General features: G+C 41.5%; 1 protein-coding gene across 1 annotated transcript in view; it reads right to left on the reverse strand.

The window, feature by feature from the left end:
• THEMIS (thymocyte selection associated) overlaps positions 1–7,777 on the reverse strand; it is a 75,401-nt gene extending 67,624 nt beyond the window's left edge. Inside the window, exon 1 of the mRNA XM_074923941.1 lies at positions 7,687–7,777. Within this exon, the coding sequence (XP_074780042.1) occupies positions 7,687–7,777 (91 nt within the window). The remainder of the gene's footprint in view (positions 1–7,686) is intronic.
• Positions 7,778–24,695: the final 16,918 nt, after the last annotated feature.

Here is a 24,695-nt window from a genome sequence, read left to right on the forward strand (position 1 = left end):
TCCAGTCCCAGGAGTGGTTACAAATAGTAATCACTGTGTATTATTACAAATAATAAGCACCTGTGTGGCTTGTATCCACTCCTTCCTTCCTTCCCCCAGAAGGTTCATCCACCTCTTGCCCAGCTTTCCCCATGCCCTCACAGTGCTCCAGAAGCACAGGGCTAGCAGTGGTCATGAAGGCAGCGTGAATTTGTGTGGAAGATCCTCTATCAAGTGACAGAGCAACTTACTGGGCTTTGTAACAGCTCCTCTCTCTTTAAAATATCCTAAGCAATAAAAATCTGCGACTTTGGTCAGTCTGGGACACAAATCCTCCAAGGAGTTCAGCTGCTGAATTCCCACAGACATAAACTCCCTTCAAAAGCTTCTGTGCAAAGAAGGCATCTTATCTTGATCTTACCTAAATTAGGCTGCAGAGGGTCTGATTTTTGCCAGCACAAAACCATCAAAAAACAAAAGCTGTAAGATTTATCTTTTGCCTTATAAAGTCAAACTTTAAATGTCAAGTGCTTTAAGCCATTTCAATCATAATGGAATTTTTTAAAAAATTACTTCTGCAGTTTCTGATTTATTCCTTTCCTGATAGGTTTATGGCCTTTTTTTCTTTTTTAATACTTTCTTCTGATTCTCATCTATCCAGAGGGCTTGTGCTCTGCATGTGGCAGCAGAGCTTTGTGCGTGCAGCACCCACTATAATGGAAAGAGCAAGTGAAACCACAGCTCCAAATGCAACATCTTTGACCTTTTGTTTGGTTTACCCACACAAGTCAGAATTACAGTAGCAGTGAAGAGAATGCCAAAACCTCCTTTTGAAGAGCATTAGTCACTGTTTTAGCTGTTTGTTTTTTATATAGCTTTATTCATTTTCTTTGCAGTGTTAATTATTTTGACTTAAGGTATGTTTATTGAAGTGTGTATTTAACAGAAAATCTGTGCTTTGCTGGACTAGGTTTAAAAAGGCTGCTTAAATTAAGTTGCAGGATCAGGCCAATGCTGCCCCTTGTGCCATTACAGTGTGTCCAACGGATCTAACCAGAAACCATGAACCTGGACTAATGTCATGTTCCGTTGTGCATAGATCACCAGGTACTGGAAGAAAAAAACACCCCACAAAAGCCCTGTAACCTAGAAATGGTGCATGGTCATGGGCTTGTGTATCATGAGATGTTTATTTCAGGATCTTTCCCTCCTCTGTCATTTGCTGTAGTCACCCCCTTATCGTCCCAGAGCCTGAGTTTGTGAAAATTGTCTTGCTATTTGTATAGGATGGCAGGTTCATGTGTAGGGAAATGGGACTTGTCCTGCTGGACCCATCCTTGGAAGATGATGTGCAACAACAGCCAGGGAGTCCTCTCCACTGCAAAAAACCAGCACATCTCAGCAAGCCAAGGCAGGGGGTTGATCCCTGTGTTGAGACAAGCTAGGCAAGTTGGGTATTCTGCCCACCTCCCATGCCATCCATAGAGAGGCCTGAAGCTGAATGTCACAGAAAAAAAATCACCACAAGGAGATCCTTGAAACAGCTTCACCCTGAGCACCAGCTATACAGGGTCAGATTTTTCTCACTGTGTCTGGATGAGTCATCCCATTGAGGGCAGCATGAATAAAATGAGCAATATTTGACCCATAAAAGTCAGGTTTTGTTCTCATATTGCATTCACTGAAGGGCACTTTCCTTCTTGTTCAGAATAAAACATGGTTTTGAAGCAGCCTGAACAAGCGCAGGAGAGTTTCAGTGGTACATATTAATAGAGAATATATACCAACATGCTCTGACTACTGACCACAAAAGAGAATCCAAACTATCTGCTACTCTGGCTGTACCTAGGACTCAGCCCTAACTGCTGAATTGAGAGTAAGGACAACAATGATGTTCAAAGGGAAAAAAAACCTTCCATTTTTACAGACAGATTTGGCTTCTATCTCTGTAAAAAAATAAGACAAATTAGCAAGCGCAAACACTGCACCACAAATTTCTACCATTCATGTGCAGTTCTCCCTTTGGCATGCACTCAGCTGAGAGTCCACCCAGTAAATGCACAGGTCATTTTTATTGAACTTTCACCTGTAAGAAATACAAACCTAATTATCTTCATCAAGGCTGTTCAAAGCTGTCCATGCTTTAGCCTCTGATTAAATTGTCTTGTTGCTTTTTATAAGAAAAAGTGCCTTTATTAATCCTGAAGAGGCAGCTTGCTTGTTTTATTCATACATTTTACAGACCTCACATCCTAGATTTCATTGACTCACTGGCTTTTCACACTGACAAGGGAGCTGGATTTGTTCTCTCTAGGTTGGCTTAAAACCGGTAAAAAATCATTCCATCCTACATGATAGTTTTCTAACTATTAGTGTTAAAAGCAATTTCTTTTCTAAATTGGGACTTGGGCAGCTGAGACTTCATATATGAGGATTCCTCTTCTATTCAGTTTGCCTAGCTGCAGTTACGGGGTTAACAGGACTTTTCATAAGTGGTTCCAGCACTCTGCTGCTGGCCTGCTGAACCCATAAAAGGCTCGCAGAGGCACACGCTGGAAAGATGCTGTTTCCCAGTAACAGAATCAGAAAGGGTGAAATTGAAACTGCAGAGAGGGTGAGCAGACGTGGATACGCGGCCAGCAAAGGAAAGCCAAGAGGAACCGTGAGCCTGAGCATGTATGTTCATGTTCTCTATAGTTCACCAAAGAGAGTTTGAAATTCACATTCTCCAAAGAAGGTGCAAATCCCAAAGGGCTGGGGTTTTTTTGCATCACCGCTCATGCAGCTGTCAGAGAGCACCAAGCAGCCACCCAGAGGGGGGGATCCCTGCCTGGTGACACTGAACATCTTTAACTCCCTTCCACCTCGAAGAGCATTAACCAGGGATGTTTGTGTGACCCCACCATTGTCTCTTCCCACCACTTTTTCCCTCTGCAGAAAGACTTGGCACTTTCCAGAGCTCCAGGAGAGCACTGCAATTTACACAACACAAATTCTGCTTTGGAACAGCTGAAATGCACAGAGAAGCTACCAACTCTCCCAGTACTGTGGCAAGCCCCCATCCTTGGGGTCCTAATCCCATCACTGATGTGTGCATTTAGCCTTAGGGGGAAAAAAAAAAAAAAAAAAGGCAGTGTGGGATTTCTATTTAGGCAGAAGAAAAATGGGAATGCTACAGGTAGGGAACATGGCTGGTGGCAAGAAACACCAACAGAATAGGTGCCTTGAGCAGTTCTAAATTTTTTCACAATTAAAGTTTGACAGTTTTTACTGTCCTGCCACTGGTTAAATTAAGCCTGCAGAATATTAAATTCAATTACCCATAAAATAATTATATCAGTATTAAAACAGACATAATTTTTGCAACATAAAGATGGAAGCCTGTATTTGCATGCTATCTGTAAAAATCAGTGGTCATACAGTACTTAGCTCACTAAGCATCAATATTTACTAAAATGTTCAAAGAAAAATATTCAATCAAATCAGTTTCTAATGGAGTTTCAGTAGTTTAATTTTTTAATAACATATTTTAATGAGCTATTAAATTGTCATGTACTTCAGTCTGCACTGTAGTTCCTTTCTAATCAGTGCTGATTACCAAGATATTTGTATCTATCTGGCAAACTTGCCCTCATTTTACAATCAGCCTTCCTATTCCCTTCAGAGATTCAACAGTCCAGTTTCTGTAGCAATGATATTATGACTGCAGGGTCCAAAACAACTGCCCTGAGAGGCATCCCTGGGATTTGCAGAACCTTCCTCTCCCTTCACCTGTGTTTCTGTTTTTAAACCAAGGATAACAATAATTGCTCTACTTCTGTATGGTCCTTTGAGTGTGATGAATGAAAGGCACTTTAGAAGAACTCAGGGCTATTACTACAACTCTGTGTTCCTGACTCTGCATAGTGTTGGACTGCTGTAGATGGTGACTGCAGGTTGGGGCTCTGACTACACAGTCACAGTTGATGGAGGGAAGGGGCACTGGGAACATGGGAGTATGAACAAGCTCCTCAAACCTTGGCTATCCTGCTTGAGGCAAACTGGGTAAGGCTTCAACCAACCCAGAACTCCAGGTGTAGCATGAAACACAGTGACAGCATCCCAGGGAAACCCTCCCCTCTGCTTCAGGCCAGGAACAGAGAGGTGAACAAGAACAGAGTTTCCTCAAAAAGCTTTCTAGGATGTAATATTCACTACCAGCAGCAAAAATTCAATCGACTGTAGCTTCTCTAGCTTAAAGTATTCTGCATGGAAATAGGATCTATATAGTTCCATCCATTTGCAGTTTTGGGAGCTACAGTTAAATAAATCACAATTCCATTAATAGCATCAGGAACATAATTTTTTATAGGCCAGTAGAGAGACTAATGGTGGAACAAGTGCACGCAGCATGTTTTCAACTTACTCTCCACCAGGAGCTGCAGCAGGCATGCTTGCGTCTAAAAAGAGAGACGTAGATTGCATTTGGTGTAACACGGATATGAAGGTAGAATGGGGTCTTTTAGAGCTTTTACCTTGACCAAGGGCAAGCAAATTCCCACTCTCCCTGGAGCTTGATTTTGCAGTTTCTAATAAAAATATCTTACTACATGGAAAAAAATACATCCATCCTTACAAAGACTTATGCTTTCCTTATGCTTCCAGAGGTACTGAAACTCTATCAAGAGCGGTGGGGCTAATTTGCAAGTCATATATTTACTTGTAAAATCATCTAGACCTAAGTGCAGTGTGTGCAAAATATTGCTTCCAGATAGCGTAAATGAAGAGTTTTGTCCCCATAGCACACATTGCACCACAGAAGACCAGTGAATGAACCAAGCTCTGTCTCCTTACCACCTAGACAGCTACAGCCTTCACTGTTTGGCTGCTGCAGCTTTGATGTTACAGCGCAATTGGATTTAGTAGATCATTATTTACTCCAGTAGCCATTCTATGTACATGGTTAAACTGACATTAAGAAACCTTGCACTTTTTTCTGGGATTGTGGAGAGGGGAATATACATAGGAAGTACATAAGTACAAATTCTCACTATTTAAAATTCTTACACCAAAAAATTAATCTTCCCAACTAATGCTTTAAAAATAAATCTTCTCCCTTACTATCTGCAAGTTGTGCTGAGAATGGTTAAAGATTCCTATGAAATCCAACTCCATAAAGCTGCTAATCCAAGTAGGACTCAGCTGACTTTGTAGCCAGTTGGGAGCTACTACAATCAGTGCACGAATGCTCTGATTTGGTCCCTGCAACTATAGCAATAAACCCGTGTTCCCTGTCAATAGACCTGCCATTACCCACAGTGTGATTGCTGGTGTACTGCATGAGGTAAGAGAAATCAAAAGGTTTGTTTGGGGGGGTGGGAGAATCTGCCTGAGAAAGGACTAAAGAATGGTTGTCCTAATGGAAATTCAAAGTGCACAAAGTGGTCCACTCCTGTTTAGCAATATAACAGGAGTTACTTCAGACTCTGAAGCACTACTCGTGCTTCAGAAAATGCAACATAAATCATAATGCAATCACAGAACAGCGTGTTCACCCCTGCTGTCAGGTATGGAGGGGAGCAAAAAGTTTAGGAGAAATCCGACACAGACAGAAAGCTCAGGGAGAGAGGGAGGTAGACAAAGGGAGAGTCTGACCTGAGAAGAGCTTTTGTAGCCCTAGATCCTGCAAACCTATCAGGCACAGAGTGTCTCAAGTGTCTCAAGCATCGTCTGAAGCAAGGAAGAAGAAGACAAGAGGAACCAGCACAAGCCTGCTAGTGAACATCGGTGTTTTGAGGTACGTGCAAGTATTCTGGGGATGTGCCGATTGTGAGGAGAGGGAGCCAAGTAACACGTCTGTATCAGCCTTGCTCATTGTGTAAGTAAGAAACACCTGCATGTGTGTCAGTGCTGCATCTAGCCTGCTGGTAGAAACATGTATGAGTACAGCTTAGAGAAAGCCACCGGGAGTAGAGAACATCAAGAGGTGGTGCTGCTGAAGACTGAAGAAGCATCAGAGCAACACAAGGGCTTTTTCTCTCACATGCGAGGGCATTGCTACAAAATGATCTGTGGGCTGTTACCACTGTTTTTTGCTCCTCATGTGGAGGGGTTTGCACAGTACATGGAAGCACAGGCTGAAATACTCTGACTCCAAAGATGTCCTAGTATGAGTTTTACCATCTACTAGCAGCAGGATGCAGACTGTAGGAACTCAGAAACCTGCTGGCAACTGGGCGCTGATAATTTTATCATAGTGTTTTGCACATACATATATATCTCAGTATTTTGTGTAACATATCCATACTGATATATATATATACACACACACAAAAAACAACTTTTATTTACATTACCTCTGTTTCCTAGGTGTGTGGAAAGAGACAAGTATGGTGGCTACTCCAACTTAAGGAGGTCATCTTCTCATTTTTAGTTTAAATTCCACACTTCATCACTTAGGTAGTGGCTTCCTTATTAAGAACTTAGTTTAGCTGGAGGTCTTGGACCAGTTTAAAATGTAAAACTTGAACAGACCACATGTCAAAGGTGAGAAAAAGCATATTTCCTAAAGTTTCTGATAATTTTGGCCAAGATTGTTTTCCAGAATGCTTTTTTGTGTATCAGTGCTATTTATGTGTCCTAGACAGTTTTCAGAGCAGCCAGGATGGCAATTGGGAGAACATGTACAGTACGCTACCATCACAGCTTAAGTATGTCCTTTCCCATTTGTTTCCTGCCCCAAAAAGCTGCTCTCACGAGGGAAGAATTGTCGACTCCAGCCACAGCTGCTGATGACAGCTCAGACTTTCTATGTCCAGAGCTAATGGCAGCCATCTCCTCCTACTATGGAGCAGCACAGCGATATTTAGATTAACATAAAGATAGATACTGTGGATCCCAAAGCAGGTATTTGTCTGAAGCTGAAGCAGATTAATGAAGCCCTCTGTTTTATTTAGCGTGACCCCAAGTTTTCCCTTGAAGTGGCAGGGAGACAACTTTCTTTTCCTAGACTGATACGTGGGCTTGACATGGTGTTTTCACTGTCATTAAACAGAGTCCCTGTTAGTGCCCTAACCAAGCCCTAAACAGTGAAAGCTTCTTTACCATATCCTTCCACTGTGTTTTATGCACAAGCAGATTGCAGCACTAAAAACACCATACAAAGATCTGCAGCAGGAAAACCCAGCAAAACACTGCCCCTGTGATGCGCCTGTCTGGCTCATACCCATCCCTTTGCATTGCTGCACCACCTGAAGTACCCCCAAATGCAGGGCAGAACTTCAGGAAAACATTATGGTCCGTCATGGTCACTTTCCAGACTCCCTGGTTCTTTATTTCTGAGACAGAGAGCACCTCTCCATGCCAACCCCAGAAAAGCAGAGTTAAGTTTAATCACCTCTATGTGGTGATTTGCAATTGCTGGATTGATAGTTTTGTGTGAGTGCAAAGCAAATTCATGACTCACTCCAGTACTCTTTCCAGGATACAATGAGAACTAATTACAGCTCCTTCCTCACTGCCCGTGAGAAGACCAGATTCACACCCTACCAAAGATGTTTCCAAAGCTTTACGCTGGTTCTTCAAAGGAAAAATCAGAGCTGGTGAGAAGCTGCTGGGAGACAACTCTGTCAGCATCCTCCCTCTGCCTCCCCCACATCCCAGTCCCAAGTGGGACCTGATGTCAAAGACAGACTTACGAAGCCCTACCAGAAAGCACTCGATGCTCACCTTGGAAATAGATGCCTGACTGGATTTGGAGGACCCTGGGAAGGGCTCTGGGGTCCAGAGAATGAATGAACTTCTCCAGGGTAGATGTCATGGTCCGCAGCAAGGCAGCATGTGGGTTTGACACGTAAAGACCAGTGAAAAGCTTTTAAGGCAGGAACACTTGCAGCCTGGTACATGCTGTGCCCAGGAGAGCTGTGGGGCTCGGTGGCGGATGGGAGGAGCAGCACAGGGAGGTACTTTACTTCCTCTCCTCCGTGGCCGCTTCCTCCCATGGCTGCAGCTGAAGTGGGGTGAGGCAGGGGGATGCCAAGTCAGTGACCCCTCCACCAGGCCAGGGTATCCATCCCCACTGAAGGCCCACACCAGGCTGGGAGAGGTGCGGGGGGTGCTGCGGGTACCGGGCTTCGGAGGTGGCAAGGAGATTTGCCACAAAACTCCATCTCGGCAGCGATGGTTAATGACTGTGAAAAGAAGATACTGAATATCAGCCTTGCCTAAAGTGGGGAAAAAACATGTTTGGGTGGGTTGTTTTGTTTGTTTGTTTTTTTGTTTGTTTTTTCCTTGGAGCACGGAAAAATAGTTTGGTGATTGTTCTCTTCAAAACCACAAACAACCTTTGAAGAAAAGAAATGAAGCCATTTTGTTCTTGTGCTTTTTGCTGTCTTAAATATTGTATCTGGATTTAAGACATACAAATAGAATACAAATTATTTTCATGTAAATAGACATTAAAACACAATGTTGTTATGCCAAATGGCCAAGATTTTTTAAAGTCTCCAGTGACTTGTGGGGACCTGAATTTGAGGTGCTGCAACTGGGAATGAATTTTAAGAGGCTACTGCCCAGTGCCAAGTGAAAAATCAGATTGCACTGAGGGCAAACCTCCAGCATCAGTCCCAACTCTGCTGTTCTGAGCCTGTTCAAGTGCTCAGACTGATTGCAGCAGCACTCTTGAAAGAGTGAGACCATGTAACAAGTAAGTGGCAGATCACCAGGAAAACTGAAGTGACTGGTAATTCTTGTTCTCTTACATTGTGCTCCTGTCTCCCTGAGGTGTCAGGGAAAGTAAGGAAACATGACTTTGTGACAAAATGGTGAGCAAGTTAGCCAACTGTTTATTTTCAAAAGCTTGGTTGCTGCATTTTATCTATATGTAATAATTTACAGGACATAATATTACTCAAATATGAAAAACCTCACATTTTAATACCCAAAATGCTTATAGAGGGTGCCCAGGCCTTTGAGGTGTCAGGCTAACTATGGGGTTTGAAGAGTTTGTTAACTTACTCTTAACAAATATTGCTCCAGAGAGTGTGAAATAGGTTTTATAAGTGGGGATCCTGCAGGTGCAGAGCTCACTATTGCCAGGTGTTAATGCTGCAGGTGCCGCAGGCAAGATGAATAACAGGACTTTGGTCTAGGAGTGACAGGTATTAGTAAAAGCCAAACCAGAGAACATGCACAGCCAACCACTCATCAACTATTTTAACACAAAAGATCCCTCATTCTCCCCTCCTAACAACACACACTTGAAATTAGGCAAATATAATTGGTCTGGGAGAGAGCTTGGAAAATCACACACATTCAGCGGTAATCAAAAGACCCATACTGTAAAACACTGGTTCTTACAGGGCACAGAGCACTGAAATGTGTGAGTGGTTCCAGCTATTTCAGTGGGACATCTTTATATGTTTAAAAATTATTTGTGCAACTCCAGCAAATCAAAGCCAATTTTCTTGATGTGCTGGCTCCCAAGGTTGTCAGGTATTGTGTCAGTGCCAGCAGCTGGGCTTTACCTGTCCACATTGTTTTGGTCTATGGATAAAGAGCCCCTAAGGCCATTTCTACTGTTCCTGAATTCACTCGTATTTGGCTCCTCACTGATAATATTGCCAGGAACACCACCACATAAAAAATTTAACATGAACTGCAAGCGCACATAAAAATTAATAACTGGTTTCAAAATCACTTGAATCTAACAAAGCAAATGTACAAACAGGCATGGATTTCATACAAGAAAAATCAGAACAAAACCTAGTTTATGTTACAGAATCCAGCCGGCCTATAACGTGGAGGAGGATACTGCAAGTCCGTGCTCCCAGAGGCAACCAGCAGCATGTGTTCCCAATAAGCACGGACATGAACACACACATATACAGCACTTATACACATAAATACACTGCCAGCCACACAGCTCAACCTAGGCAGAAACCACAGCACTCACACAAGCACCAACAGCCTCATCCTGTTCCCCTCTCTGGCTGATCCAGATGAAGATCTGATAGTGTGAAATATATACATATGCAGTGGGGATGCCTTCAATAGCTGGGCTTAGGCACAGTCCACTCAGTAACTGGCCTCTGATCCCACTGGCACTGGGGCATGTGAGCAGCCCTTGAGTCCTAGAGTCCCATGTCAGCGGCTGGTACAGAACCTCCTAATACACAAAAGCACACAGACACCCCCCACCCCCCCATCCCCTCCCCCCTGACTCCCCAGCCACTTGCCCTGCTGGTACCCACGTGGCCCTGTGACCCATGGTCCTGCTCCGGCTGCTGGCACTTAGATGCCCATACACACATGCATATACACACATGCACAGGAAAATAATTAGAAATGGAGCTGAATGAGAAGCCAGGACAGGCTGTGCTGATGTGGCACATGGCATGACCGGACAAGTGTACTGACCAGCAGCTTGCTTATGTGTTACCAGCCCCTTTTATCCCCGGTATTTTCCCACCCTTGTTCCTCCCAAAACCACTTTGATCCTTCCCTTTGCCTGCCCTTGCTTCCCCTTCTAAACATCTCATAGTGAGTCTTGTACTTGGCCATTGCCCTGCATCCCGTACCTCTAAGTATAGCCTCCCTCAGTCTGTAAGGTGCTCCAGAGAGCCTCTCCCCTCAACTCATGTGGTGGGTGTCATGCCCAGATGAAGGGGTGATCACCCTTCTGTGATGCCGTGGGGGGCTCTGGACAGGGTTCCATTTCTCTGAGGGGTTATTGAGGTGCCCTGCTGGTGCTGTGCCTCTGTGCTTCCTCAATGGGAAGATGAGATGTTAATGGGCTGATGGGTCTTCTGTAATGTGCCTGGAAATACCCTGAGCAGGGTACCTCTGGGGTTCCCCCACCCACTAGTGTTCCTTTGTGCTTCTCTGTGTGTCCCCCATCTCTGCTAGCACCTAGACTGGTAAATAAGAAACACTGATCTATTCCCCAGAATGCTCTGCAGGAGCTTCCTCCAGTTTGGTGTGCAATGCCAAGTGCAAAGAAAAATAATTTACCATCTCCAAATCATCCTTGATCCTGGAGTGGAAGATTATCACACCATCATCATGGACTGCTGGTAATAAGGGACCATTTGGGAGGGCTATCCTATTGGAGATTAAATCCTCAGGAGGATCTTGACTTGGAAAAATTCTTTCTGATTTGTCCAGGTTTCAGAATTGAAGATTAAAGACAAGCTGCTGAAAAATGCATGTGTATTGTACTGAGAGGAGGCAATATCTAAGCCTGTTCTTCCCGTACTGAAGGAACAGAGATCAGAAACCTCTCCTTACCACACCTCCATTTCTGAGTTATTGCGTTCTTCACAAAGAGCTTATTGGGACCACCAAATTACCTATGTCCTGTGGGAGTCTGCAGGTAGCATTCGGTTTGGCAACTCCATCTCCTACTGCCAACAACAGGGTGAAGGTCAAGGCTGGCACGGAAACCTGCAGGAGCCGAGGAAGCCATGAGTCCTCATGCAGCCACAGTGTCGGCAGCCCCGGCTGCTCTGGAAGATGCGCACAAACAGGGACCCATGTCTCCTCACGTGGAAAAGCCCCTGTTCATTCCCCTGGGAGGGGTGGCCAGGAACCAGCTGTAGGGGAATGTGCTTGAAAACTAATGGTTAGCTAATTCAGAAGAATGGACAAATGGGCAAACACAGAATTTTGAAAACTAGTTCCAAGAATATTTTTCTACCATGCTGATGAATACTCGTTTCTTTTACTTACTGGTTTTCAGGAAGCCAATAAAATGTTTGAAGTTTCCAAATAAAATCCATTCCGAGCCTGTGAAGGTTTGTGATTTTTTTTTTTAAACTCAGACTATTCTCCAGATAAATGCAGCCATTAGTTGAACTGGTCAAAGGGAATCTTTGAAACGATCCTGTAAATATGAAACCAGGCATTATGTCTGCAGGAAGATAGGCCCCATTTATTGATCTTATAAACACAAGGGGAATGTATTTGATACTTGAGCTGGCAAAACCATCATTCCAAAGAAGAATATGCTTTAGGGAAACTGGGAACAGCCAAGCCCTGGGAGGCAGGTGCGAGTGAGGTTTATATTGAATGGTTATACTGTCTTTTTAATCAAACTCAAGATACTGCAGGAAGTTCAATACACTTACATATTTTTTCCAGTGTAAGGTGGAAAGTCCACCTGTCGTTAAAAATAAAGTCAGACTAAACTGCAGGTAATCCTCCCTGACAAAGGTGCATTGAGCTGTGAAATAATCTCCCAAGGGAACAAAAGGACACCTGGGATGCTTAGGCCTTGAATAAATATAGACTATAGGACACCATCAAGAACAATTCTGATAAAGAGAGGGAGATAGGCCATCTATTCCTATAGGTGATCAGCTGTAGTGTCACCCTTCATTTACAGGAATCTACTGGCACAGAAGCTAAGTCAGGTGAACAGTATTATACTGAAACTGTTCCAGAGGTGAACCCAGCAAGAAAAGAATCCACAGAAACTTCAGGAGCTGGGACCTTCCTCTCCCAACCAGCACCAGTTCTGATACCATTGTTCAGGCTTTGTACAACCCACCCGAGAAGCACCTGACACTCAGCTGACACCCATGCCTTTTCAGTGGCCCTTGTGACATAAACTGATGGTCCCAGCACCTTGAACAAGCTGTTCCCATCATGAGCAAAAAATCCAACCCCTACAATGGTACCCCTGGAATTGTCCCAGAGAGACAATGACTGAATTGGCTAAAGACCTGATTGAAACAGCAACATGAGTTGTAACATGAGTTACAATATGGTGGATGGATCTTTGCGTACAAGTTTTTTCTACTGCTTCTGTATGTAGAGGTGAATGGGATCAATTGCCCAGTAAAGCCAAAATGATCACCTCCTAAACATTGAAATCATTCCTTCCAGAGAAACCTAGCTTTTTTTTAGCCTAACATTTATATAACTTATCTTCCAGCATCTGCAACAATTGCTTCTAACTTCACCTGAAAAGATAAAGCAGTCATTGCACAGCATATTTCAATGACCCCAAAAAGATGTGGGTTCTTTTTAACATTCCTACTTCCACAGGCAGCCTGTGCACACACTCCCCCTAGGATGAGTCCGTTTGTATAGAGGCCTTTTTAATCCTGCAGACAAAGGCATAGCAAGATCCTGCTGAAATTTAAAATAAGGAGCCATGTTAAAAAGCGAGGATGATTACCCATAGACATTTATGCTTTTCCACCGTCAGCTGAAGCCCATAGATAAAGACAAAATCTGACCTTCTGAAAAGAATATCTTGCTCTGGTCCAAATTTTTGGACTAGGAACAAAAATGATTGGGTTGAAAATCCTAGAACCTTCACAAAGCAGGCAGTCACCCCAATGAATTGTGATAGCTCCTGGCTTTAAAATCTTGGAACATTTTATGCCCTGTGATTGTATTGTGAACTTTGCTTTACGTTTTCAGGAACTACGTTTTGGGTTCTTTGACATTTCCTTACAGCTCAGCAGAGAGATCTTAGACGTGCTCTTCATATGAAATTTAAATGGCTTAGCAGGTGTGAACAAAAGGCTGTTAGTAAAAGCTCCTGAGCCCAGAGGGTTGTTTGCCAATGTTTGACTCCAGTGAACAGGCTATTGAAGAACCAGGATCCCCCAGTGCTTTTAAAAGAACTGAAGCACATGTACACACATTACATTTTGAAAAATAGTAAGTTTTTTGCTGACTGTTTTTATGGACTGAACAATAATAACCTGTGGGTATTTTCTACATTTTATTGAGCAATTCTGTACCTACTGGAGTCAGAAAGGTCTTTCCATTGATTTTAATAGGGGTTGGAGTAGATTCTTAATAAGGAAGAGTTATGCCTTTCAGTTGGTTGTGGCTTCCCATAGAAACACCTTGCTGATAATGGCATTTTAAGTTACAGTCTTGCAAAGAATAGTGACATGCATTTTTCCAAAGTTTCTTCAACAAAGAGTGATAGCTTTGCATACATCAGTAAACTATAGGAAATATAGTCCTCCAACTGTCAGTGAGTGCGATTAGCATCATGGTCCTAATAAATACATTTAAAATTTTAGTACTGTGTATGAACTGGACACTCAAAACCCTGAAATGTTCAAGTGCTGCATAGGCAGGAAGGTTTATTGATGTTTTGTTCAACTACAGAGAAAAGGACATGATCTGAGATTTCTAAGCACTGCAAAGAGTATGGATTCAAAATCTCAAGCTAAAAATTCCCCCATCTATTGACACGTATTAATGCTACTTGTCATTAGAAATATATTAAGATGACTGATTTGTAAGTGTTTATAAAGTATTTTTAAGATAAAGCAGAAAACAGATGTTTAATACAGTAGGAATTGTGGGCCTTTCCAACACAAAGAAGAACCTGTCCAAATGGGTCGTTATACAAAGTGGGCCATCCAGGTGGTCCGCAGCTAGCGTTACCCCTTTTTATTTAACAGCACAGAACATGAACTCGGTATTCCCATAGGAATATTAATATCTCTGTGCATGGTGTCACACAGTAAAAATCTATACAGGCCCTTGACTGACCCTCAGCATTCCAATAACTAAGCAAATATGAAGCATTTTTGGTCTCTGTCTTCAGAGACTCAGTTTGGGGCATCATTTTGCCAGAGTAGACCAAAAGAAAACAACTTACATCTTATCTAGGGCTACACGGAAAATCCATGGCAGAGTTATGGCTTGTGCCTAGATTTCCAAAACCAGACCTGAGCCCTCCCACCACAGAACTATTTTTCTACCCTCTCAAAAAAAAAAATCAAGAAAAAGAAAAAAAGTCAAATTCAACCACCTCTGCAGATTTCATTAAATATGTGGTTTCTGTGGGTTGTTGTATTTTAGGGGGAGAGGGAGGGACCTAAAAAAAAAGATAGATATCCACAGTTTTAGAGACAAGTACAGGTCCATTAAAGATTTACTTTGGGAGTAAAAATTACTTGAGATATCTTCAAATTACAAAAAGTGTTTTGAAATATGTGTGGCATATCTTTAATGCATTTGTGACAGCTGGAGACATGTTGGAGAAATTTTTTGAATTAATTTTAAATATCACTCTCTCCCTTTGTGATTTCTTGAGTGGGGTGTGCTGTAATTTATTTTTAAAGAGGCAATGTAGGTTTCTAGATGCTGTTAAAGGAATCCAAAATAATTTTTTTGCACCCTGCCACTGTTCAAAGAAAAGGACACTGAATTAATTTAAATATATTTGTGAAAGATTGATTCCCCCAGTGGAATTTACACATCTACTTTCACTAATTATTCCTGAAGTTTCACCTATCAACTGACAATTTTCTACAGAAGGGAAGCAAAACAGTTTGACTTTCCCTGACAGCAAAGAGCTTTAACAAAACCAGAATGAAAACTGGCATCTCGCACTTCTTACCTTGCTAATGTCTACATTACCAGAAGAAAGAGCACTAACAACCCCTTTTTATGCCAGCATTAGAACCCACAGTTTAGTCTAAGCAACAGGGAAAAGAAATCAACAAAATATTTATTTTAATAATGGTTACCTTGAATTTTTTTGTCATCCTTAATATTTATCTTAAATGACAGACTTGTTGTCTGACTTTAATGATAAAGCAGTGGTGCTGAATATGTTTGCCCACTTTTAATAAATTGAAATATCAGCTGTCATTTAAAAATACATACAAACCCAAACATTCCTCTCTCTCTCTCTTTTTTTTTTTTTTTTTTTAATCATTAATGGGAAACTTTCTAAAAACATACACAGAAAGATTGTCAAGCACACAATTTTATTGACCTGATTGTGGAAACAGCTTCAGAAAGTTGGAGCACAAACTTAATTGCAATTATTTCCACTCTGTGTATGAAGTTGAATCTAAAAGCAAATTGTTTCTGCAGGAAAATTGGGTTTCATCAAATAATAAAGGCTCCATATAAAATGCAGTTAACACTTGCCAACGTATCAGTTAAATTGATTCTAATTTCCTACCTTTTTCAAGGCGTTGATATTACCCTGCTGCAAGGCATTTTGGTTATCATTATTATTTTACCATATGAAAGCTTAAATGCATTTGCTGCTTAAGTGATCTGTGTCTCTGGCCTTGTTCCAGATGTCCCTTGCTCTTTCTTATGGAGAAGCAGTATAAAGGTTTCAGTAAGTAATGGACCTCTTTCTTGGATGTTTGGTGGGTTTTTTTGGGGTTTTTTTGTGTTTTTTTTTTTTTTAAATACACAGGAGAATTGAACATAGATGAAGGGATTAAAAAAAGTCTTAAGCAAGCTGTGGGAAAACTAAGATCAGAAATAAAAAAAGGCTAAAGGGTCATTTTATTGGAAGAAGCAGCCAGATTCTTGGGCTGACACCCGCCAGAGTGTCAGCCCATGGGAAAAGAGGGCACCCAGGGAGTACTCAGTCTGCCCTCACGACTTCTCATCCCTAGGGATGGTGGGGTTGGAGGCCAGGATCCATCTGCATTTCATCCCAGGCACAGACACAACTAGTGCTCTATTCCATGTTTGTGTCGTATGAGTTTTTTTTACTTATGAGCCAACAAGTTATTTGATTTCAGGAAAGAGTCCCATTGCAATTAAATAGAGATTGGTTTTTAAATTAATGAAGAATCTGGTACATCTGGCCGTAAAAAAATCTGAGAGCAGTATAAGAAATGTTCATTTGCTTCATATCAAGCAAAAATAAGCATCCCCCTCTTTTCCTCTTTCAGTCCTATTTGTCCCTTTCCAAGAGCAGAGTGTTGCCTTTTCCACCACCCTCGGTACCATTAATATAAACAGGGTGGTCACCAAAACCCCTCTGATGCCCTCAATGGTGGCACACACCCTGTCCTCTAACCTCACAAGAGGGAAAAACTCAGTCCTTTCAATAGCTGCTGGCCGACATCTTTTTCGAGTCCTACAGTCTTCACCATCTTTGTGACAGTCTACGACAAACAGGGAGATCACTAACAGCATGCTGCACACTTCCCACTGTGAGAAGATAAGCCTTTAGAGACTTGTTTGGGAAAAGTGTTGTGGAGGAGGAAAGAACACAGGGGCTCTTCTCCATAACAACCTATAAAAAGACAGCAAAAACCCATTTTTTCTTGAAGAACTCATAGGTAACATTTATTCTAACTTTTCTAGTGTGTATTTTAGACCTTTCCTAACAAAATACTCAGTCTAGAAGATTCACCATGTGTTTTCTTACCTATTTTGTCTGCTTTTCCAAGGCTAAATAAATCTCATCACTTTTTCATGTAAAGTATTAACTTACTGAGTGACATACGCTGCATCCATTTCTTCCTGTAGGCAACCTTGCAATATGGAACATATGTTATGATCCATCCAAGGCCCTTTTACCTTGTACTTCTCCACATACTTCATTTAAATTATCAAGATTTTAAACAGTCTGTAAGGAAGCATCCTGGGGCTTTCACTTTGGAGTTTAAGTCCTTCTGCCAGCCTTTCGTCTTGTTCCAGTTTGTTGCATCTACATTTATTTGACATCCAAGAGCATTTGCGACCCTTGGGCATCTCCTTCAATGTGTTCCTAGCACATGTTCTCCTGGGTGAAGCATACAGGGCAGCAGTTGGACCCTTCTCCTTCCTTCTCTTCACCATACTGCTAGAGACCCCAAGCCAGAGGGTGCTGAGAGCCTGGGGGGCACTACAGCATCCTGGACCTTCTGGTGCTGAGCATGCTGTCAGATCTAGCAAACAGCCAGTAAGAATAGATAGATACATGTTGAAAAAAGTCTGCATCTCCCTTCATATATCTCTGAGGAATATGTTTGTAAGTTTTCTCATAGAATTATATCAAGAAATTAATTCAAACAGACTTGCCATGGCTAGAGGATGAAATCTGAAATTTGCAAAGCCATCACTTACACCAAAATCCATTTTACAAACAACATATTTGCTCATTTATTTTTCTGCATTCTGCTCTCTGCTCACCCACAAAACTCACCAACACAGTGTGGCTGTAGACAAGCTTGCCAAGGAAGATTTAATACATCAGAAGGTACTTAAAAGGAAAAAACCCAAATCCATCCAATCCAAACACTCAAACTCTTCATAGAATAGAGAATAAAATTAAATCAAAGCAAGCAGACTTCCAGCAAAAACCAGTCTAACGACTGAACAAAATTCTGATGAAAATGTGCCGATACCTGTTTTAACACACAATTGAGGACGCTGTACAACTTCCTAAAACTAGCAGATAAGCAGAGCCCTTTGATCATCTGAGCCTGCCCTATGATAGGCACTCATCATGATGCTGCATCCTGGGGTTGTCCTCTTTCCTTGCTTGGACAGTAGCAAAAAGAGCAATTGACTCAAGAGATGCTTTTAACTTGGGGTGCCTCACCTAATCTTGGGCAATTATGGTCTTCCCAGAACATTGTATTTCTGAATTCTGTCCCCAGGTGGTGTGTTTTAACCCAGCACCAAAGAGACAAGAGCATGGTTCCCCACTGCCATGTGGACACCAGCTATGGTAATGTTATCGGAAGCAGAGGAGGAAAAAAACATCAGTGAAAATAAGAATTTAAAAAGTCAAACGAAAACAACAAAACTGAGCAACCTAAACTATATTTTGGAAAGGGCAGTATACACAGTGCCCATTTGCTGAATCCAGTCATGTACAAAGGCCACTGGAAGAGGAAAACGATCAGGTAAGAGAATAGAGTCTATCCTGAAAAACACACAATCTTGAAAAGAGGTGAGTATATGTCCTTCTTAAATATTTGTGTGGCCTGTGACAAGTCCAGAACAGACACCTCACCAGCAAACTCAAAGCAATGAACAAGACCAGAACATCGTGACACTGTGATGAGTCTTTGCATGACCAAGTAGGTGTGTTACTTAGAGTCTTAAAAGTGAAGATGTGGAAAACACAGCCTTGTATGTGCATATCATCAAAATAATTATCACGTTTTATTCCCTGTTTTTCCCAGGGCCATCTGATAATTCAATTTTTATTTTGCCATGCTGGACTGTAAACACAGATAACAACTTGCAGGGCATGTGCCCCTCCCTCTCTTCGTTTTTGCCATTTTCCCTAAACGCTAAATGGTGTAGGACTCTGAAGCAATTTCGTTTACCAAGTTGGCTTATGTTTTCAGACACTCTGAATTCTTCTCAGACTTTGAAATCTTCCTTTACACTGATGCCACAGTCAAGCAGCTGCCTCTTGGAGTCCCCTTTCAAAATGCCTCACCTCTCACTCCCCAGTCTCTAATGTTGCTTTTCTCAGTATAAATTTTCTTCTTCTAAGACAGGAAAATCAAAACAAAACAATAATTATGTTTAAAAACAACCATCAGAAAGAGGTCTGCAAAGTAGCATTTGGCTCTTGAGTAACAGTCAAGTAGGTGCTGAGATCGTGACTGTGAAATCATGCCTGAGCTATAACTTACAGTCACATTTACTTCTTTTTTGTTGCTTGTCCTCAAAACTAAGATAATGACTGTGTGAACAATCATCACGTTCAGCATTGCAGCAGTGGTGTTCTCCTTTTCTTGATCAGCAATGACAAATGTGGTATCACAAAAATTGCACCTTGTGGTCTTCAAAGCAGCCAACTGCTGGAGTCCAAAAATCAAGTGAAGTTCATAGGTCATGAGATACGTGATCTGATCTTGAAGTTTCTTGCCTGTACTAAGCCTGGTTTTGGGGGATTATTATTTTTTAAGACTTTCATGATACCTACTCAGATCTCTCCTTTATTGAAGGAGCTGCTCACATAACCTGACCATTTCTTTCCTTGACACTGTCCCTTGCTCAGCATCTTTCAACCTCAGTGGCCTAAATCAACTGTTCAACCTTGCTTGACAAGCAGCACAACATACACTCAATATTTGAGACTTTCTCACTGACTAGAGCAGTCAGGATTTTTATTTCCTCCCATATATTTTATATCTGTATGCTTTTTGGGAAGTTCCCATCTCATCTAGATTTTTTAGACTCTCCTATTCTTTATATTTTTATATACTCTTTATATTTTCCTATTCTCTATATTTTTTATACTGCCTATTCTTACATCCAAAGCCAGTGCTTTGTATGTTGTTGCCCAAACAACCAGTAAACAAGATTCCTGTTTTTATGCTGGTCCCAGTCAGTTCACTATTTTATTCTCTTTCTCTTGCACAAAGTTTATAAATACCCCTGTGAGAAAGCAAAAGGCCTGTTCCTTGGGCCTCTGCCCACTGCAGTTCCCACCTGAGTGCACTATACCATCCATTATATCCATACCTGCTACCTTTAATCCAGATACTACCAGTTTACTTGTATTTAAGGACAGAGACTGCTGCAGGCAGTGACTCTGACTACTTAAAAGACTATAATCTCAGAAAGGGTCTGTGTTAAGCAAGGCTATTATTTGAAGTATACAAGTGCCTGAAAGGAAGGCACACTGAAGTAGAAACAAAGCCTGCATTTCTTCCCTGTTCTTTTAAAAGAAAATTTTAAAAGCCTTTGCCACAGACAAAACCACACAGCTATTTTCTCACAGCTGTAATTACAGCTCACTGTCACACTAGCTGAACCAGCTCATCTTGCTGGAGGAAAAATATTAGAAGAACCTATACTATGCCTAGTGCTTTTATGCTCCATTTTTATCCTCATCCCTGAAGTTGTCTGACCTGTGAGAACTACTGCTCAAACACTGCTGTATTTCTTAATGCAAGGTAAGCTGGAAACCTTGATCATTTCAGAAGATGAAACTAAGCAGCAACCTATTTATATAGTTCAAACTGCATCAACTGAAGTTTCAATGATATGATTTTGTGCAACAGAAAAGGTTGCAGCAGTGCCACAGCTTCCTAAGTCTATGATTTCTACCTAACTCAAAATGAAGGCATACACTCCTTCACCAGGTGGTTTCAAGCATTTTCAGTAAATAGAGGCAATTTTGTGTTGCTAATCTGTATTATCAGCAAGTTTCATAACAACTTCATCCTGAAACTGGGGAAAAAGGCATCAGCACCAGGTTCTGTACTGAAGACAGTTCAGACTGTGGGTCCAGATGGGCTATTTATTGTGCCCGCTCATGGATACTGCAAGTGGATCAGAAAGACTAATAAAACATGAGTAGCGAGACATAATGTCCTTGACCACAAATGAACTGGGATTTCACATCCTGTGATTTAAGCAAAACAAACGCCTTCCAAAACTCTCTGAAATTTACCATAATTTGGCTTTATGTCTGCTAGAAAAATGAACTCACTCCGGTTATCTCAAGGGAGCAGCTCTAAAGATACTATAATCTCTGGTTTCATGTTTGCTATTGGAGTGCAAAAAGACAGTAACTTTCTTCAAAATTTTGGGACTGCAAAATACTGTGTTGCTTCAGTTACTATTCTACAAAAGATTAGATACACAAAAGACAGACAAAAGTTTTCCACCGTGAAATGGAAAAAGCTCACACTGGTTTGCACCTGGCAGGAAAATACACACATATTATCACAATCTGGAGGTACTGTCTTTTGCCAGATGCCATTTTTGTGCTTGTTACCGAGAAGCTCCAGGGTATTCCAAAGCTTGCAGAAAGATCATGTTTTGGTTCTATGTCCAGAAGAGAGGGTGTTGCTGGGGTTTTTTTAAACACAGACTTCATTTTTTTTGTTCATTTAGTGGGGGTCTGAGCATATGGGGATTTGAAATTTATCTTGATGCAATTTGTGAAGTCAAGACTATTTTCTAATACAGATGGAAGCTTGAAGGGGTTACAAAAGACTATTGAAATCAAGCTTTTGTATCTCAAAAAGGCACAAAAACATCTGTTCTTTGTTGGCCAAGACACAGTTAATAAACATTATTATTAGGTAAGCATCCTATTGTGCCTGTCATCATACATGTCAATCTCTGCATAAATTAGGACTCTAAACCCAACAGCAGGGAAACAATTAATTTCTGAGAAGCGTGGGCCAAAATAATGTTTATGCCTGTCAACCACCACCACAATCTCACATCTTTCTTTTACTCAGACTTAAAGAAAAAGCATCCAGCAGGCTTAAAATTATTTAGAAACACCTCTATATTGTCAACATCTCAAATTTTGTTCAGAGCCTCTAGTTAAAAAAAAAAAAAAAAAAAAAGGTTTTGCTGCATAAAATTGAAGGCAAATTTAAGAGGTGACTAAACCTCTGCATATTCTGAACGTCTCATTGTCAGTATACACAATCTGTTTTTAGCAGATTATTCAACCTCAGAAGGTAAAGATGCACGTGAATATTCACAGATGCCCTCGACTAGCCTGTATCTACAGAGGTCACAAGACCTTTGACTGTTTAACAAAGGAAAAGCACTAGCAATAAACCACCACAAAGGTTCTTTTGTGAGATTAGGATCACTTAACTCAATTCAGACCTCTACATGACACAGGAAAGTACAGCAGAAAATGAGTTACTTTTCAGTATAGTGCACGGCACTATAAAAGCAGCTTTTACATTTATTTTAAGATCTCAGGGTTTCTTCTGACACAGCAGCAGAATGAAGCTTAAAAGAGGCCCTTTATAGAGTCATTTGTCAGTCCAGGTGGCCTGGCCATGCAATGATTCTGCAACATTTTTTTCTCAGGCTGCCCCTTTCTTGTCCTTTAACATTTCAATTCAGGTTGGAGGCTCAATGACATAGCACTTGCCTACCATTGCTTCCCCAGTTTGCTTTTTTAGACCTTTGATTTTGGAAATTGTTAACCTGTTTGAAAAAGCACACTCCTGCAGTAGCTTTTACTTTCATGTTTCTCTAAGGAATATTGCGTTTCTTAATGTAGCACCTTGGGCAAGGCAAGGACATACCATAAACTACATAATTCTATTATCTGAATGACTTCCTGAATGAAATAAATCCCAGTAACTGCTTGCATATACTGAGGATACTAAGCTTCAAGCTTCAAACTCATGCCGTGACTGTTTTCCAGGAAGGCAAAAGCCTCTTTCAAAGCTTTTGTTTCCTGATGGCAGAATTAAGCAGGAAATGTAAATTCTAGGATCTCCTCAACCAGCTAGGGTCTGATCTCTCAGGACCTGGATAAAAATTTTAAAATTGCATCTCTTCACATCTCCTTCTGTTGGAGTTGGCTCACTATGAACAGGAAAGGCTGATTCAGAGGGCTAAAAAACAACCCCAAAGAGAAGCCTCTCTCCATATAGGGAGGTTTAGTAGCTCTTGTCTTAGCAAACTTCAATCTCCACAACACTGCTTTAGACAGTTTCAAGGATTTAAGGTGCTTGAGGCCTGATATGGTGCTTTCAGTGTTGGATCCTAAGATCTGGTTATTTAGGGAAAATGCAGATAGTTTGAACTCAACACGAAGTTACCTTTTGGTTACTGTTACTTCTCTCCCTCCACTGCATTCTCCCTTTATAAGAAATACCTGCTGTCCCTCTGGGGCAGGTTTTCATAGTCACCCCCACTTCTCTTTCTTCTGTCTTGCACAGGTATAAGCAAAGGATACTGGAGCATCTATCTGGGGGAACAGAGCTGGTGCTCCCAGAAAACAAAGCTGGCATTTGCTGCCACTGGGTGAGCTAAGAGAGGGGAAAGAGCTGCCATAACGAAAGCAAATTGTCTCTTCCTGATTTTACTCTAAAAAGCTGACTCTAATATTGCCTTTTGCCTAAGAGACCCCCTGACATCCCATTACTGGAGAATATTTCTGATCTGCTTCTCACACATCATATTCCCTCTGCATACTTTTCCCTGGCTTTGTAAGGAAGAACTTCCCAGAAGTTTTTCAGTCATGAGCTATCACAAAAGCTCATTAGGTCACCACAATCAGCTACAGTTACAGAAATTACGTGACAGAGTATTTGACCACAAACGCAGAGTTCCCATTTGCAGAACTAGCACTGGCCAGCTATAATACCTTCTAGCTGAGAAGGATGTTCCCATGGAGGACTCCTGTGCAGGCAGTGTGCTGCGCTGCCAGGATTCATACCGGCATTTGCACCAATCATGCTTACCGTACAGGAGAAACCAGGCACAAAGACTTTACCAAGGATTATGAAGTACTGATGGGGATGGACCCCATGGCCCCCAACAGACAAGCTCTCCCTGAAAATAACTGTTAATTCAGCCTAATGGTAATGCTACATTTTTGATCAGGAAACAAGAAGAAAAACAACATAAAACTCACTCTGGTCAGTATGGAAAGTGGCTTTTGCATTCCACAACCCTAAGGGCTACTCCTCTGTCAAAAAATTACTCCAGACTTCTAGATTAATCTTCTCATCAACCTTTATGCACAACAGAGGAAGTTCGTCCAGAGTCCAATTCATTTAGTATCAGACACATGTCTTAACAGGCAGGATGCACCAGTCTGTGGAGATGGTGTGTTGTTTCCACAAAATGTGGTGACCAGACAGATAGCTTTGGACTGATACATCCAGCACTTTGACTGCCAAAGTTAGCTGAATGCTGTGGCCTCACAGAGAAGTCAGGGAATGTTGCAATTTTGTTGCATGCATCTTATAAACTCCTTTTCAATGTGGCAAAAGCAAAAAAAAAAGCAATTTTGAGTATTAAGAACCCAGACCCAGTGAACGTTTTCAAACCAGATTTGTTTACCTTGCTGTTCACAGGTAGAAACTAACAATGGGTGACTGAAGAAAAAGACTTTTTTTTTAGATCTGGAAGAGGTGGAGCTATGCAATACTGATGGAGGCACTAAAATAAGTCTGAGAAGTTGAATTTCTCTAAACATTTCTCTGCCATTTATAGTGTTGGATGGGTAATTTCATGTGTCTGAAGTAAAGGAAGGAACTTAAGGCAAATAGATG

Source organism: Athene noctua, chromosome 1 (assembly GCF_965140245.1).
Source record: "Athene noctua chromosome 1, bAthNoc1.hap1.1, whole genome shotgun sequence".
NCBI classification, from domain to species: Eukaryota; Metazoa; Chordata; class Aves; order Strigiformes; family Strigidae; genus Athene; species Athene noctua.